An 18,575-nucleotide genomic window follows, 5' to 3' on the forward strand; every position below is an offset into this window, starting at 1 on the left:
ACGTAGTATTGGTTCATCATTAAAATTTTATAAGAGATAAGGAACTTTCTGAGATCTTAATGTAGTGTTTTATAAAAGTGTCTTATCTAGGGAAGTGGGCGGTAGCACAGCGGCTTAAGTGCACGTGGCACTAAGTACAAGGACAACAGCAACAAAAGGGAATAAATAAATAAATATTTTAAAAGTGTCTTATCTAAACTACCAAATCATTTCCTCTAGCATCAGATGAGAGAATCAAGGAAAGGCATCATATATGCACTCATCAGGATTATTTCTCAAAACATTCAAGGTTAAATTGTTCACTGACTGATTAATTCACTTACTGTCCTTTGACATCACTCATCCTGATATTAAATCCATTTGAAGTTATATTGCCTTACCAAGGAATATAATTTTTTTTATTATCTTTACTCATTGGATAGACATAGCCAGAGATTGAGAGGGTAAGGGACTCTGCTGGTGGGTACTGAGGGCTTGAACCCAGGTCCTTGTGCATTGTAACATGTGTGCTCAACCAGGTGTGCCACCACTCCGGCCCCAGGAATATGAATTCTTCTTCCACTGTTGTCTTTTTTTTTTTTTCTTGAGAAATGAGTAATGAGTGTCTGGTCACCAAAATTACACCTTGTTTTAGGTTATTATTATTATCTTTTAACCATGCAGAGTTATCCTTGTAGCATACCTAAACATATCCTCCCCTCCCAACTCTTAGTGCTGTAACAAATCTAGTACCAGATGTTAGTTAAAAAGAATAGTTCCTAGCGGGCAGGTGGTGGTACACCTGGTAGAGAACATATACCATCATGCATGAGGACTCAGGTTCAAACACCTGGTCCACACCTACAGTGTGGAAACTTCATGATTGTGAAGTAGTGCTGTAGGCATCCCTGTCTTTCTTTATTTCATCCTCTATGAAAGAAGAAGAAGAAGGAGGAGGAGGAGGAGGAGGAGGAGGAGGAGGAGGAGAAGGAGAAGAAAGAGTGGTGGATTTGTCAGGCAGGCACAGAAACTCAGCCATAACCCTGCTTGAAAGGAAAAAAAAAGAAAGAAAGAAAAGAAAAATAAAAAAAGCTCCTCTAAGCTTTAGGTATAGCTAAATAAAATTTTCAGAAACCTATTTAATAAGAACACTAAAGAGTCAAGGTCGTGAAAGTTCCCACCCAACTATTTTAATGCATTCTATTTTGATCACCTATTTTATGGGAAACACTATTCAATTCAGGGTATGTAGGTAAATAAGATTGCCAAAGATAGCTGTCATAATAGCTCGAACTCCATTTCAAGGGGATGAGAGTATAAGGAAACAGATAGTAAATGATAGATTTAATAATGAATTCTTTTTTGTATATTAGAAAGTAATACATGATATGAGAAAAGGTAGACTGGGAAAAATTTGTGAAATGGAGGTGAAATGGAGAGGCACACATCAATATGAAGAGCAGGAGAATAGAAAGAGAAAAAAATGCATGTATTTCTACTTTTACACTAGAAAACCTGTCAAGGTACTTAGAGTAGGTTTTGCCCTTCCCTTTTCTCATCTGTTGAAGTCCAATTCCTGCCATTATTTCAATCCCAAGATGAAATAAATTATAAAGGAAATGAGCTCTGAAATACTATAAGATCCTGCCGAATTTAAGCTCTTAGGAATAGCATATTTCCCATTAGTTGTTCCCAATCACAATGAAGAAAGCATTGAATGAAATCTACAGTTCAATTCAACATGCCTTTATTGGTATCTCTTATTTGCTTAGAAAAACTTTATCCAATGTAACTGACACAAAGAAGCAAAAGTTCTTATGGAGGCTACAATTATGTTGTTAAAACAAGTCACAGTTAAATGAGTTACCAGGATGATGAGGTCAGCTAAGCAAAAGTATGAGGGTGTTGGTAATGATTAAGAAGCAACGGCGTATACCATGAAGGCATCAAAGGCCAGTGCCTCCAGAATAGAGGAAGGGAGAGAAGTCTGACTGAGGGACTTCATGATTAGAAATAATTAGCCAGTAAGCTAATATAATAATCTCTATACTCCAAAGTCTTAGTTTTGTGGAAGCGGGTGGTGGTAGCTGGTGAGTGAGTGGATCACCTATGCATAGATTCTTGCAACCTCCCTAAAGAGGCAGCTCAGATCAATATACACGTACACAGGTGAATCAAATACCTTTTATCTGAGAAAGTAAAATGGAGAGTGCAAGGAATGATGTTCATGAAACAGAAAGGTAGTTTCTTTCCTTCAACTAAATGGGCCTAGATTTCAGTAACTTGAAAGTATGGTCATGTCTCTTTTTGTCACTCTCTAGTTCTAGATTTTGAACTTGAGTCAAGAGAAAGTTCAGATTCAGGCACTGAACTGAGGAGAAGGGCAGAAAAACAGGAAAAAAAAAAAAAGTTGAATCTGTTAGAAAGAAAGCCTCCATAGGATACCAAGCAGACTGCCCTGAGCACCTTTCCACCTGCAGCCCAGGAAGCTTCACTGCTTATAAGACTCTTCTCTTAGAAATGGCCCTGGCTAGCTAGCCAGTTTGGGATTCAGCAAGCATTAGCTGCAAGCAGCGAGCTCAGTTCGGATGCAAACCAAGATCTGGAGGAGTAGGGTGGGTGTGGAAACACAGACACTTTTTTGAGGGTGTGTGGGGTGGGGGCTCTTCCCCTCTGGACATGCTTTCCTGTAGCCCCACCCCAACGCCCGCTTTTGGACTGAATCTTTAAACCAACCCCCCCCCTCCAGGAATTCCGCCTCCCTCACCCCCCACCCCCCCCCAGTGGCGCCTATTCTGCTCACAGGTTCAGCTAAGACCCGGAGAAGTGGAATTTGGGTTTGAAACTCCAGTGCGTCGTGAGGGCCAGCGCCGGGCATGCTCAGTAGCCGCCGCGGGTCCGGGTAGCTGCTCCCGCCGCACCGACTGCGGCCGAGCGCGGGGCTCCAGCGCCAGAGCGGAGCCCACGCCGCCCTCTCCGCCAAGGCTGCGGGGCTTCCAAAAGGTTGGGCTGCAGCCATCTCCGGGAGCCGCAGCCCCCTCCCTGCTCCGCCCCCTCGCCAGCCTCCTCCTCGCCAGCCACCTCAGTCCTCGCGATTCCCCTCTCCGAAGGAGGGTGAAGCTGGTGCTGGTTTCTGTCAGCTCCGCAGACCGCTTAGCGAGCCCTAGCAGAGGAGCTGCGAATGCACCCTGAAGACCAGAGGACCCTTGGCTGTGGCTCTAATTACACTTTGCCTAAAGTGGGGGTCGCGGTGGAGTTTCGCCTCCACCTCTCAATGCGAAAGCTATGCGGAGAGCAGTCGGCTTCCCTGCACTGTGCCTGCTTCTTAATCTTCACGCTGCAGGTAAGGGGTTGCTGTGCATAGTGCTGGAGCTGTGGATGAGATGGGAAACTGCACATGCTTAAGGACTCTAGAAAAAGCTTGCCTCGCAGAAGAAAGCCTTAGAAAGGCAAAGCAAAACAGTACTGACAGGAAAGGAAAAGGGTGAGAGAGTCCTGCACCTGTTGGAAGACTGACTAAAAACTTAAGCTATAAATCAGCTCTCAATTCCCCTCCTCTTTATCTTATAGGACTGTTAGTGAACATTTTCAATATGAATATGAGTTTTGCTTTCCCTTCCCTTCCCTCCCCTTCCCTTCCATATAGACTTCCTGATCCTGTTTCTAAGCTATGCATTTGACTGCCAATTTTTTTCAGAAGGGAGATATCATGCTGTATGTAACCTTTTCTACTGCAGCAGTTCCATCCATCCGCACCGTCTCTAGGTTTTGCAAGAGCTCACAGGGATACACTGGTTGTAACCTGATGAACCACATCTTTGTCCAAATAATAGAAACAGTTGATTTGTTTAATGATTCGGTTCCAGTATCCTTTGGTCCCTGCTCTTGTCACCCGAGTTCCTAAGCCAGTAAAGGGGAGGAAAGGTTTAAAATAAAGAAACCTACCTTCTATTTCAGCACCATGGCCAGTATCTGAGGGTTCCAAACAAATACCCACTCACAGTTGCAAAGCTGACCACCCTGTTGTAACTCCTGTCCCTGGGGCAGAATTGATTAGGTCTAGTCGAAAGTAACTGCGAAGCTACTCTGAAATCTAAATATATTATCTATTTGAAACAATATCATGATTATATGGAAACAAACCTTGGGAAGTACCTGGGGGAATATTATATGTGCTGTTATTATCAACCCTGATTTTTGGTCTACACAGCTTCTATGTAATACAAGAATTGATTTGCTGGGCTGAATCCTGTTATCAGTTTTTCACGCACATAAACAAAAATAAAATATGGCAGAGAATTCTAGGTATCCTACTGCGACAGTCGTTGTCCATGCAGTAGATTTGTAGCAACTAAAGATTAGGTTTGCTTGCTACTCAAGCACACATTTCATTTATTCTTGTTTACTGTTTTATTGAGTCTGTACTATGTTCCAGGAATAATGGATAAAAATAATAATGGTTTTGTTAGCTTTTAAAAAGAGTAGGTGAGTCTTTTCCAAATATGTATGAAATATGGTACTTCCTTATTTCTAACTAAAGTTATTTTACTATAATTTGACTCTCTTGAACAATGTATGAGAATACTATGACTATAATTAAGTATGCATGTTAATATTTATAGCTATTATGTCATTGTGGGATTTTCAAGCATTTTTTGGAATCATTTGGAAACCAGAAAATAGTTGTGACTTGGTCACTAGGTCATTTGCAGACAGTTCCAGTGAATCCTTTTTTAAAATGTTGAAATATAGGATGACAACAAACACATTTGAGTTGAGCTTTCTTTTCATTATTGTTTCAGATTGGCACTGATACAAAACCCACTGCCCCCCCCCAAGCCTTAATTCTTAGTAGTTCAAGAATGATTAGATTAGCCAAAAACATACTTTTCTTGAAGCTACAAAAATAAACAGTTCCAAGATGTCATTTCATATAACTTGGATAATTATAGATTAAATGTTACAAATATACTTAAAATTAAGCAGATGGGAAGGATTTCTAAATTTATTATAGATGAACATTTGGGATGAAGAAATCAGAGCATTATTATTTGTTAATGAGAAACCTAGAAGTCTGTAGTCCTAGATTATATCTGGAGCTTTGCCAAAAAATGTATTACCAGAGATGAACCAGTCCATCTCTTACTTTGACTTTTTCATTAAAAAAGAAAGCCAGCAAAATACTATTCAGCCAATTTGAATTTAATAAGGTAATGCATTAATGAGTTATATATTTTGGATTTTAATTGAAAGATGTTATATACAATTGTAATCATGTTTAATGCTTCCAGTAGGTGCGTTTTCAAGTTCAATATTGTTGTCTTGCCAGTTTAATTTTGAAAGCTTTATCATTTTAAACCAAATCTGTGGGTCACAAGCTGCCATCAAATTAAAATGCATAGCAGTTATCTAATCACATTGTTAGGGCTTTTCATTAGAACTAAAACGAACACAAATTTCTTCATCTAAGTTTCTGGAGACTTGAGTAATAAGAAAGTGAGTGGAAAAAGAGAAAAGACTAAGAAGTCACTGATCTCTCCACTTGTTTAATGTTTTGAGTTTGCTATTACCAAAAGCAGCAATCTCAGGATCAATGCAGGCTTTATAGAGAAGATAAATGACTTATTATATATATATATATGTATATATATGTTTTAAATATTTTATTTATTGATTGATAGATACAGAGAGAAATTGAGAGGGAAGAGGCATCTAGAGAGAGAGACATCTGCAGCACTACTTCACTGCTACTCAAGCTTTCCCCTTACAGGTGGGGACCAGGAGCTTGAACCTGGGTCCTTCAAGTGCATTCTACTAGTGCGCCACCACCAGACCCCAGTGAATGGGTTCTATTGGGTTATTGGAAAAGGAATGACAAATTTTTCGATACAAAAATTGCATTTTTGACTTTTCTGACAAATAATTATATATCCAGGCCTCTATGACTGAAAAGCTAATATTTTGATTTTGACTATTCCTAGACACCAGAAACTGACATGCTGGTAGAACTAATGACTTGTTAGAATCCTCTAGGGGTGGGAGAAATTGACTCAGTAAGTGAGAGCTCTTCGTAGCTATTTTTGGAACTCCTATGTCCAATAGTGTCATTCCCTAATGATAAGACACTTAATTGTTATCAACTTGAGAGCCATCTACAGTTAAACTTGGACATGACTGCCTGAGACAATATTTTAATAAAGTAGGGGAGGGAGGTGGGGACTGGACGGTAGCTCAGCTAGTTAAGCCCACGTGGTGCGAAACACAAGGACAGGCTTAAGGATCCGGTTTGATGGGAGTCTGGCGGTGGCGCAGTTGGTTAAGCGCACATGGCGCAAAGACCCGCATAAGGATCCAGGTTCAAGCTGCCGGCTCCCCACCTGTAGGGGAGTCGCTTCACAAGCGATGAAGCAGGTCTGCAGGTGTCTGGCTTTCTCTCCCCCTCTCTGTCTTCCCCTCCTCTCTCTATTTCTCACTGTCCTATCCAAGACTACGACATCAACAACCACAACAATGTTAAACAACAAGGGCAACAAAAAGGAAAATAAATAAATAAATACATATTCCTAAAAAATGGATGTCAGTTCGAGCCACTGGCTCCCCACCTGTAAGGGGTCAAAGTTCATATTTTCATCCAAGTATTTATGATTATACAGGTAAAAAAAACTTAGATTCAGTATTTACTTTAAATAGTAAAACACCAGTTAACCATATAAGTAGAATAAAAACCCAGATTTCCAGGGTTTGTGGGAAAAAGAAATGTTTCAAGAAATATTTGTCTGAAGGCACTATTTTTGCTGAAAAGGAGTGGAAATTTTGATGATCTTACAAATTATAATGTGGAAGATTTATTTTTCCTCCTTTATGTTTTGCTAAAATTATGCAAAAAAGTGGGTGGGGGTTCCGTGCACTTTTCACCTCAAAGCTTTGAAAAACATTCTTTCAAATTTCCACTGTGCCCGTATTATGACATCTCTGGATGATACAAAGACAACCTTTAGTATGTATCTTGTGAGGATTCCTCTTCTTAGAGAACTGCATAATCAATTTCTCTGGACTTCAAAGGAGCTGTTCCTATCATGAGGTCAAGAGAATCTGGGAGGTTTTGCAAAAGCACCAGCCTTGAAAAAGAGTAGACTGATAAGACAATGATTAATTGTTAGTTAAGATTGTAAAGTGTTTCTCCCTTGTCCCTTAAATTTCCAGATCTACTTTTTTTTTTCTGTTAAAAAACCACTCAACAGTCTTAACTATGGCCCAGGTTCTATTGTTTCTCTCTCCTTGTTTTCTTGCTGATCCTTACTTTTTCTTCTTTTCCCTTCCTCTCCTCTTCCTTCCATTCATTCATTCATTCTTTTTCTTTCATTCTTTTTCTTCTTGATTTCCTTTTTTCACTTTTTCTAGTCACATTGCTCTTTTTCTGTTCCAAGAAAATTCCAGATCTTACATTTTGCTTTTCTTCTTTGCTTAAAACACCCACTTGCCAGATATCTCCATGGCTCTTCAACTTCAGCTCTTAACTAAGTTATCATTTTCTCAGTGAAGCCCTTACTGACTTTGTCTTTCATTTCATTGTCTTCCTACACCCTCACTCCAAGAATCTGTTACCTTTGCCTGAGAAGTCTTTCATCACATATCTTACCATATATACTTTTTACTGATGAAGATTTTTGATGGACAGAATTGTTTATAGTAATTCAAAACTTGTATATACTAATTAACTTATTAACACCACATATCATTATTTTAGTTTGTTTTATTTTATTTTATTTTATTGCCTCTTGGGTTATTGCTGGGGCTTGGTGCCTGCACTATGAATCCACTGCTCCTGGAGGCCGTTTTTAATTTTTATTGGATAGGACAGACAGAAATTGAGAGGGAGGAAAAGATAGAGAGGGAGAGGGAAAGATAGACACATCTGCAGACCTGTTTCACTGCTTGTCAAGTGACCCCCCTGCAGGTGGTGAGCTGGGAGCTTGAACTGGGATCCTTGTGCTACATACTATGTGTGCTGAACTCCATATCATGTGTTTTATTTTATTTCTTGTGGTTCTTCTCTCCATGTAAATGTAGGTTCCTTGAATAGAGCTCCAGCTCTGTGTGTGTGTGTGTGTGTGTGTGTGTGTGTGTGTGTGTGTGTGTGTGCTTTGTTGTAGCTATTGCAGATTCTACACTGCCTAGCACTTAGGAGAAGTACTTGAAGCTACTAAAGATTGAGTAAATGGAAACAATACAGTAATATTTCTGGTCTCACATTAATTTCTTCCTGGCAACCTAAAAAGTCATTTTAGCCACTTACAAGATAGACTTCCAAAGCTAATTTATTTAAAACTTAAGTTGTTGTCCAGGAACCTTACATGGCCAGAAGACACACTATCCTAAAGAGACTTTGTTACTTTTGTGGACTGAGAGGCAACAAAGGTGAGTTTGCAAAGACTCCCTGGTAAAGGACTTAGAGTTAATTGCCTGATGTTACACATTTTGTCGATGCCTTACCAATTGGCTATATTCCTCACCTCCTCTCGCTTCTTAGTAATTTGTCCTGCACATATAGGAAGCACTATACGATATGAAAAAAATTATACAGTTAACTAACCAAGGTTTGTCGGGAAATTGTGAGGATGTGGTTGAGTTTGGCAGGGCTTGACTTGAGGGAATATCCATCCTGTCAGTCTCTCTCTACTGTGAGGTCGAGCAAGGAGGAACAAAACCCCCCAAGGTTTGCTTCGTCTTATCAGACTCCCTGCCTCATAAAGCACCTTGCATTCCTGATACTATGGCCTGCTCCCTTATTATCTACATAATCATTGTTTTGCATGAAAGACCCCCACCCATTCCATTCCTTTGATCTATCTTCTTTCTACCCTCAATGCCGGTCCCAGTTTGGGGCACTAGATGCCAGGCTAGCTTCACAGGTGTGAGAGAGATGACCATGGACTCATGGCTGAGTGAGAGGCATTTCAATCTTTATTGAGCAGGAATGCAGTGTGCTCTAGCTATCTCTAATCACAATCTTGTCCTATATATCTCCTGAGGCTGAAATGTCAGGTCAGAAGAGGATGTACGTAGGATAGGGGGTGGGGAGAAGGAAAAAGCACACCAACCAGTGGGGATTAAAACAGTGTGGGCAAAACAATGATTATGTAAATAGACCACAGCGGCAAGCAATGCAACAGAAGGGGTCTTAGAAGCAAATTTAGAAGCAGACCAACACTCAAGACCCTCCCTGCCTCCAGGGTATTATTAATCCTACCAGTTAAAACTCTCGCAACAGTTGCTAAGGAAGTTCCTACCTTTCCCAGGCCCTTTTGCCCTTCTCTGCCCCTTTCCTAGCCACTTCCATTTCTGACTTGTCACTTCTGCGTCCAATATTAAAAGCCTGGGCTCTCTGATCAATAAAGAATTGAATCACCTCTCTACCACGAGCTCTGTTCATGAGTCATATCCCTCACGTCACTGGCTCTGGTAGCATTCTCTCAAACTCAGAGAGTATGCGCCAGGGAAGAGGCACCCCCACGCTAGCCAAGCAAGGTTCAAGACATTTAGTCAAATCTGTTTACTTCTTTGTCACTTAAAAGACATAAGTGTACGTATGTTGGAGATCACTCAGTCCTAGCACCATGGAAATAGCATGCCCTATTTTAGATCACATCCTGACTTTTTATAAAAATTCTCTGCCACATTATGCACATTCATCCATCTTTTCTCTCTCTCATCTGCTTTACTACCAGTTCCAATTCTCATCATATCTGCCCAATATTGAGCATATTTAAGGTGACCAAACATCTACTTATCAATATGTATGAACACAATATATCAATTTTTTCCTTTCTGAATTTTGAAAATTCTTTCCACTTGTTTCTCATGGATAACCACTACTTAGTTTCTGTTTAGCATTCCTCACTTTATCCTTTTAGATATTTCTTTGAATATTATCATTAGATTTCTTTCCTCTAGAATTTATATATTCATGATTTTTCTTTTCTCTTTATACAATATCCCTGATGGTTATATTAAAACCAACATATTATAGATTTTAAAGCCATATTTTTGGGCGGGAGAGACAGCATAATGGTTATGCAAACAGACTCTCATGCCTGAGGCTCCTAAGTCCCAGGTTCAATCCCTCGTACCACCATAAGCCTGAGCTGAGCAGTGCTCTGGTGTTTCTCTCTCTCTCTCTCTCTGCATCTCTCTCAGAAATAAAATTAATTAAAAAAAATTTTAAAGCCATATTTTTATCTCAAATGTCTCTCCTGAATGCCACTGTAATTTTTATAATTGCCTAGGAATCATTGGCTGTCTCACAAGCATTTTGTGCAAGCTGTTAATAATCAGCACTTTTTCCTATCATTGTAAAAACACCGAGATTCCTCATAATAAAATAGGCTTACAATTAGTAACATATTTTGGATTCCTCCTTTGCTGCTTCCATCTATAATGTCACAAAATCTTCTCAACAAATCATCACAGTTGATATCTGTATCATTCCCTCGTGACTTTATCTTATTCCTAAGGTAATATCTCACAATATCCTTTTATCAGATCTGTCCTTCAAATAACATCAGACTCAAAAGACTAGAAAAATATCTGATCGTTGTTAAAATTCGGAGGCTCCAGCTGGCCGGGCTAGCTTCACGGGCGGGTAAAAGAGACTCGAAGACATACGGCTGGGCAGGGAAGCTGTATTTCTTTATTTAGAAACAACGATTTATAAACTAAGACAAACTAATCACCAAACAGAACTCTGCTGCCTCTTTCCCCCGCGGCGGCGACAAGAACTCTCGAACTCTGCAACTCTGGAACTCTCTCGGGGTTCCTTGGGGTGGGGACAAGTGGGCCCGCGAAACTAGCAGGACTGAACCAATTTTCTTGGCAGGGGGAGAGCTAGAACAACCCAATGTAAAGCATACAACAATTCCCCCTTTTCTTTTTAACTAAATGACCACAGTATCAGGGGTGTGGGGTGAACAGAAACCTGTATCATACAGGCATTTTTTAAAAAAGAAACTGGCACAAACATGGAGAAACATGTAAGCAAGTAACAAGAACCAGTGTGCTTCCAAGGGAAGGCCTGAGGGGGCCATTTTTTGCCTCTGTGGGCAAAACTTTATCAGCTTAAAAAAAACATTTCTTGCCTCTGGGGGGCATACATGTCTTGACGGACATTTGCATGGGGGCAGGGAACGGCCTAGAGTCCCAAAGGCAGCTGGCTGCAATTTACTTACTATGAAACAAAACTTGTTATTAGCATAACCATAACGCAATCTAACGTTTCTAATAGAGAAGGAATTTGAGACTTTTACATATCAACAATGTCTTTTTAACCTTTTGTTACACCCATTCAAGATGGAGACACACCCTAGGTGTGCACAGGAAAAGAAAACCTCAGGCATGAGAATAATTAGCATAGCCATTGTGTAATCTACCATTTCTAATAGAGAAGGTAATCGAGAGTTTTACATATCAACAAGTCTATTTAACCTTTTGTTATACCCATTCAAGATGGAAACACACCCTAGGTGTGTGCAGGTCTTTAGACCAACTTAGTTAAAATATATTGATTGTTAACTAATTTTTACCTCAGACTTTAAATGTAAGTTAATTTTATCTTTATGAGAATTATGTTGAAAACCTTTTTCATTTAACTTTGACTAGTAAGAATTTAGCCTTAAAGTTACTGTTTACCAAACTTTAAACATACACATAAACATGGTCATTAATGCACAAGGAGAGAAACCTTTGTTACGAAGACATGTCATTTCAAACACGAATTTAGATATGTACTGTTGTTGGGGGGGTACGTTGTCCATTGGTGGTCTCTTGGGCAGCTTCACTTCTAGAAATTGCAGGTTGCGATCTCTGGATGAATCCCTGCGTATTTAAGCTCGTCTGCCTTCAGACCCAAGCTGGAGATCTCGGCCAGGATGTCCAGTTTCGGCAGGGAGCCCAGGGGTTCGGGATCTGTCCAGAATTCATAGCATGAGGGCAGGCGGGCCAGCCTTGTAGAAGGTGCGGGCCGAGGTGCCCAGGAGTGGCGGCCATGATAGGCTGCCGCGGCCCTGCCCCATGGCCCTGCCATGTCTGCTGTCCTGCTCGCAGTGGCTGAGCAGCATGGAGGGATCACGCATCCAGTGCCCTGCGCCACGCGGTGGAGAGCCGGCTCTTGTGGGCTGGCTTCGGGCTCTTGCGTGTTGGCATCAGACTCCTGCATGTTGGCATCGGGCTCTAGCGTGTTGGCATCGGGCTCCTGTGTGAACATAAGCTCTCTCTCACAGAAACTGGTGTATATCTAGCTTATGGGACTTTGTTAGAAAGTGAACTACCTGAGATGAAATTAGAGTGTACTATAAAAGGAAAGGTCTCACCCGAGTAATGAAGCTGAAGGGTTGTCATTCCACACATGAAGTCTCTGGACACAGTCTGAAGTGAAGCATGTCGAGGTGGCAATCGTTGTGTTGGTTAGGTTGTGATCGGCGGATGCAATATTATTTGGTATGGATTGGGAGAGGCATACGGGAAAGTGGGCCCTATCCAAGGGTTCCAGGACTGGGGGAAGTAGGGGCTCTATAGTGGAGATGTGAGGTTCCTGCTGTCTTAGGGTTCAAAAAGACAATGGATAGTTAATGTTATCATCACATTATTTGTTAATTGGGTTAACTTTGAAAAGTCCTTTTGTTATGGTTTGCTGTACAGTATCCAGTATCTTGTATATAGCTGTGCTATTGGATGCTTCTTCTTCATTTTTTTTTATAAGTGGCTATTTCCCAGTGCATTTCAAGGAAAATACCTCTCATGTCAATCACCTTTTGGTGCCACGGTGGGATTGGAGGCATCAGTTCCCAGGCCTAAAGGAGAACTGTGCTTCCATTGTTTTTCAGGTGTGGAGGTTAGAAACACCAGTTTTTTTTGTTTTTTTTTTTGTTTGTTTTTTGTTTTTTTAATTTTATTATTGCCATCAGGACTATTGCTGGGGCTTAGTGCCAGCATTATGAATCCACTTCTCCTGGTGGCTATTTTGTTCCTTTTTTTTTTTTTTTCCTTTCTACTTTATTTTTATTTGACAGGACTGACATATATTGAGAGGGTAGGGAAAATAGAAAGGGTAGGAGAAAAACACCTGCAGACCTGCTTCACTGCTCATGAAGTGTCCTCCCTACAGATAGGGAGCAGGGGCTCAAACCCACATCCTTATGCATGGTGATATGTGTGCTTAGCCAAATGCACTATCTCCTGGCCCCTGGAAATGTCAGTTTCTAGTTCTGCAAACTGTCGTGCTCAGTTATAATTCCTATGTGCTTTTTTTTTTTAATTACTTCAGGATGGGAATCAGATGAGTGTCTTTATTTCAAAGACATCAAGAAATTAGATGAGTTACATTACAAAGTTGTACACTATGGAATAAACCCAAGGCCCCTGACAACTGACTGATGACCACTGATTTTGTAATAACAAAGAGGAGCTATGTAATACATTCAAAATCAGAAGTCTGAGCCAGTGAGTTCAATAAATCAAGTCCAAAAACAACCCACCCCTCCCCTGCTCCATCATCACAGAAGGTGTTTGGATATATGTATTTATCTCCTTTACCTTTTTATGTTTAGGTAAAATCTTTATAGAACCATAAAATTTTGGGATTTCACTTCTTTTTTTTTTTGAGGGGTGAGGGATAATATTTACGCCTGAAGAGTAGAAACCGGTTTATGAATTTTAAAGTCAGATTTTATGCCATGATGGGGTCACACATCAAAAGTGCATTCCTTGTTATTAGTATTAACAATGGCTAGAAATTATGGTTTATGGTGAGGTTATTGCTAGCCTTTTAAATCCTGTCTGTAAGGTCAAGTTCAAATGGTAAAGACATTTTTCTGTTTAAAGTGAGATTTTGAAATAGTCTGCTTGTTCATGAATACATTCTTTAGTTCCAAAGTACTTACAAGTCCTGACAAACTTAAGTATCATTGATATTTTCCAATATAAAATATTTTAGTAGGTTTGAAAAACATTTAATAGTAAAATATTATATAAGATCAAATTTCTGATGCTTATTTACCAAATAAAGTTGCTGTGTCTATTATTGTGATATTTCCCACAGAATGACAATTAGCAAGTTTATCTTGTGAACATTAGCAATTTCCTGTCAAATAATACTTTATTTTTCTCATAATCACTATTTAGACTGTCTTCAGTGTCAAATCTCATTTTATTTTTATTATCTCAACTACACAGACCAACAACAAAGCAATATTAATTGCTTATGTGAAATAATAGTCTAAACCAATATGCCTAATTGCTCTGAAATAAATGCCAAGCTTAGAGGGGACATGAAAAAATTTTCTAGTTCACATCTGAAGAGATGTCTGACTTAAATGTACACAGTGGGGTGGTGGGGTAAGTGGTTACCCAGTTAAGCACAGAGTACCATCATTACCATGCAGTAGGACTTGGGTGCAGGCCTCCAGTCCCCCAGACTACAACGGGGAGGAACTTCACAAGTACTTGAGCAGTGCTGCAAGTATCTCTCTTTCTCTCAGTCTTTCTTTTCTATAATTCTGCCAGAGTTGTCACTGAGGCTCAAATCCACCAGTCCATGTGACCTTTTGGTTTTTCCTTTTATTTTTCCTCTTTTTTGGGGGGGGTTTAGTGATAGAAAAGTTGGGTGTAGGGCAGGGAGAGAGAGGGAAAGAGCACTAATTGACTGCTTGTAGAGCTTCCCCCTGGAGGTGGGTACTAGGGTTTGAATCTGGGTCCTTGGGCATGGTTATTTGTGCTGTACCAGGTGTGCCATTGTTTCACCTCTTTCAATCTTTATTCCTTTATATTTCTCTCTGTCTCATCCTCTATAAAAAGAAAAGGAAAGCAAAGAGAGAGGGAGAGATAAATAAAGGAAGGAAAGAAGGGAGGGAGGGAGAGAGAGAGGGAGGGAGAGTGAGAGGGAGGGAGGAAGGAAGGAAGAAAGAAAGAAAGGAAGGAGAAGGAATATCAAGAATGGTAGAGCAATGAAGGCACCAACCCCACGCTGATAAAACCTTGTGCCGAAAGTAAAAGTACAGAATGGCTTAAGAGAAACCAAAATTACTAGTGGTTTGGAAAAGAGGACTAAGTAGACACAGAGTAGGAGGGTCTCATGGTGATTCACTAGTGTCAGCTCCCATCACTGGCTTAATTAAAAAAAAAAAAAAAATTAGGGAACGGGTTAGAAAATTGGCTTACTAGGGCACTATGCTGCTTTGCAATGTGCTTGGCCCTGGTTTGAATCTATCCCCAGGCACCCCCACTCATTGAAGTAAGCTTTGGTACTGTTGTCTCTCTCTCTCTCTCTCTCTCTATCTGCCTCTCTATCTCTATCTAAAACAAACAAAAACAAAAAACCCTGAGAATGAAACTTAACATGTAAAATGCTAAGCAATATCATGGTGAATTAGTTTTGAAAGGTCTTTATTACATTAACAGTAGTTGTGATTAAAAGTGTAGTTTTAAGTTATAAGTAATTTACTTTGATTGTTGACCTGAGATAGGGTTTTTGGTTTTATGAAAATTCTCCCTAGAAGAAAATAAAATTACTTAAGCATAGAAATCAAGAGAATAATTGAAATAAGGAGTAAAATCAGTATTTATAGATTACCTTTAGCAGTATATGAAACATGAGCACTGTGGCCAAGTTCAAGTCCAGGCATAATCCACTACCAACTCCATACTGTAGAGCAAGTTACCCAGGCTTTGTAAGACTCAGTTAAACATACCCCCTTTTAAATGGGAATGATATACTATAAGACTGTTATGTATTAAATGGGATAATGAATATAAAACTTAATATATTACATTAATATTAAATTAATTGTATTCATATTATATTAATATAGCTATTATATTAATACGTACCTCATAAGTATTAGGCATTACTAGATTGGGGTTGGAATAAAGAGATCATTGGCATACTAAACCTTGTGTTTGAGCCAATGCTAGCAAATCATACATACTTAGGAGATTCTAGATTCCAACTTTTTTTTTCACTTGACACTTATCTGCATAGTTTCCATCTATTGTGATCATGAATTTATCTGAATAAAGGCTTTCAGCTTTGTAGTCAATTCTGCTTAATGTTTTTGGCTACTCTAAGGATGCGGAGACCCTCATCTGGCCCAATATGCCAAGTCTTAACTTTTTTCAGCTTTAATTTTTTTTTCTATTATATTTACTTATCTGTTGGACAGTGACAGTCAGAAATTGAGAGGAAAGGAGAAGACAGAGAGGGAGAGAGAGAGAACAAGAGAGACAGTTAGATATCTGTAGCACTGCTGCACCACTTGTCAAGCTTTCCCCCTGCAGGTGGGGACCAGGGACTTGAATCTGGGTCCTTGTGTATTGTAACATGGGAGTTCAGCCAAGTGTGCCACCACCCGATCGCCAGATTTTTTTTTTTTACATTCTACTAAGTCCTACAATATAACTTGTTGGCATCCTTTCCCCACTGTCCACCTGTCTTCCTGCTCTCTCTTCCCATATCTTACCTAAAGATGCATTTAAACATGTTTTTTAGCATCATGTTGGCAGCAAATCTCTATTTAAGTGAATGTGAAATGCACATGAGGAAGGGTTTGTCTTGTGCTGAGTAAAAGGAAAATATCAACTCTCTTATCCTTATTACACTTCTTTTGCTTAACAAGCACCCCAGATTTGCCCTAGGAACTACTCTCTAGTGAGTCTTGCTAGGAACCTGGAAAGATCAAAAGCTCAAGCATTGCTACAACTCACAGATCTATAGAATTCCTACAGGGTTACTGCTCTGGCCTGCCTTCTACTCCACCGAGGAACTGAGACTCTTTTGGTCACCATTTACAGCTTGTGGAACATCCTTTGGATTCTAGGCCTACATGGAAGGCTGCCCCAGGATTCTGTGGACACTTGTTAAGACAGGGCTGTTTGAATGTGATGGAAAATCAGGAGTTAGGGTGCCGGTCTAGCTTCGCAGGTGGGAGAGAGATGACCAGGGACTCATGGCTGAGTGGGACGCAATTCAATCTATATTGCTGGGCTAGCTTCACAGAAGAGAGACTCTGGGACTCTTGGAATCAGAAGTCAGTTCATCTGTGTGTTACATAAGAAGAGCAGCTGTATTTATACTTGCCAAGTAGGGTGGAAACAGTGTGTGACATAGAGAGGGTGGAGTCAAAAAAGAATGCAAACTAGTGGTGGAGAACAGGGTGTGACTAGGAGAGGGGTGGAGCAAAAAGAGAGTTCCAACCAGTGAGATTAAACCAATGCCCTGCAGGCAGGGCAGTTCCCAGGTAACACAGTGATTATGTAAATAGACCTAAGCGATTAAGCAGTGCAACAGAAGTGGTCTTAGAAGCAGAATTTAGAAGCTGACCAACATTTCCCCCTTTATTTTCAACTAATGGCTATAGTATCAGGAGTGTGGGGTGAACAGAAACCTATATCATACATGCATTTTCAAAAGAATTGGCACACGACATGGAGGAACAAGTAAGAGAGCAGCAAGAACCAGTGATGTCAAGGGGAGGCCTGAAGGGGGGCTTTTCCTGCCTCAAAGGGCAAGGCCTAGTAGGCGAAAGGGCATATCCTGCCTCTGGGGGCATCTCTTACTTCTGGGGGTGTTTCATGCCTCAAAGGGCGTTTTCTGCCTTTGGGGGCAGGACCTAGTAAGGAGGGGGGTTTCCTGCCTCTGGGGATAGAGCCTGCAGGTGAGGGAGCATGGCCTATAAAGTCCCAAGGTTCTGGCTGCAAAGTTCATGGACTGCTGCAGTCAGTCTTTGAGAAACCCAGCAGCATAAAGGGAAACTGCTGTAAGTTGTGTAAAGTGTCCAAGAGGTGTACCAGTAAGTCCGATAGAAGTGTCAGTCCAAAGCAAATGACCACAGAAGAAATGCCAGGGGATGAAATGCTGCACGTGTGTTTCAATGGGGAAGATCAACTACTGTAATTCCGCTTTTCTGTAGAGAGTGAGCTTTGGAGTCTGTGAATCAGTTTCTTCAGGTCGTGCCAGGTCACATCATTGGTTTCAGGGGGAGGGGGCTGTTGTAGTTGAGCCATCTTTTGGGCGATGTCAGAGAACAGGGGTCCAAATGGATTTCCAGGGATTCCATTTGAGCAGATGCTTTTTCATGTGAAGATGACAGCTGTAATTCACTCACTTATAAAACAAAACTTGTAGCAGATTAGAAGTTTACTATAATTGATATCTCCATTATAATTGGAAGTCCTTTCTAGTATGATTTTAAGGTTGTTTGAACAGTTTAAACTCAATAAAATGTGGAAAGGTAAACAGAAAAACCATGGTTAGAAGCCTCAAGCATGAGAATCATTAACATAATCATTGCACTATCTACCCCACCCATAACTCATACAGTTTTCGGGATTAAACATTTCAGATTTATACCAAGATGTAAAAAAAATCAAAAGAGGAAAAAACAATTTTTTGGATTGTTTCTGGATGTTTCTAGAAATCATGGTTGCGTCCAGCACTTTTTTTTAAGTCAATGTCATACAAAAATTCAGTCATTCAAATCACTCTCTTATGAAACACAACTGAAAGCAGATAGCAAACTGAAATAGCAATAGCAATCTATTCTAAACTA

General features: G+C 40.2%; 1 protein-coding gene across 1 annotated transcript in view; it reads left to right on the forward strand.

The window, feature by feature from the left end:
• The first annotated feature begins 2,965 nt into the window (after nucleotides 1–2,965).
• PTPRR (protein tyrosine phosphatase receptor type R) overlaps nucleotides 2,966–18,575 on the forward strand; it is a 302,321-nt gene continuing 286,711 nt past the window's right edge. The window contains exon 1 of the mRNA XM_007530107.2: nucleotides 2,966–3,322. Within this exon, the coding sequence (XP_007530169.1) occupies nucleotides 3,265–3,322 (58 nt within the window). The 5' untranslated portion in view covers nucleotides 2,966–3,264. The remainder of the gene's footprint in view (nucleotides 3,323–18,575) is intronic.

The sequence above is a fragment of the Erinaceus europaeus genome, chromosome 7 (assembly GCF_950295315.1).
Source record: "Erinaceus europaeus chromosome 7, mEriEur2.1, whole genome shotgun sequence".
NCBI lineage: Eukaryota > Metazoa > Chordata > Mammalia > Eulipotyphla > Erinaceidae > Erinaceus > Erinaceus europaeus.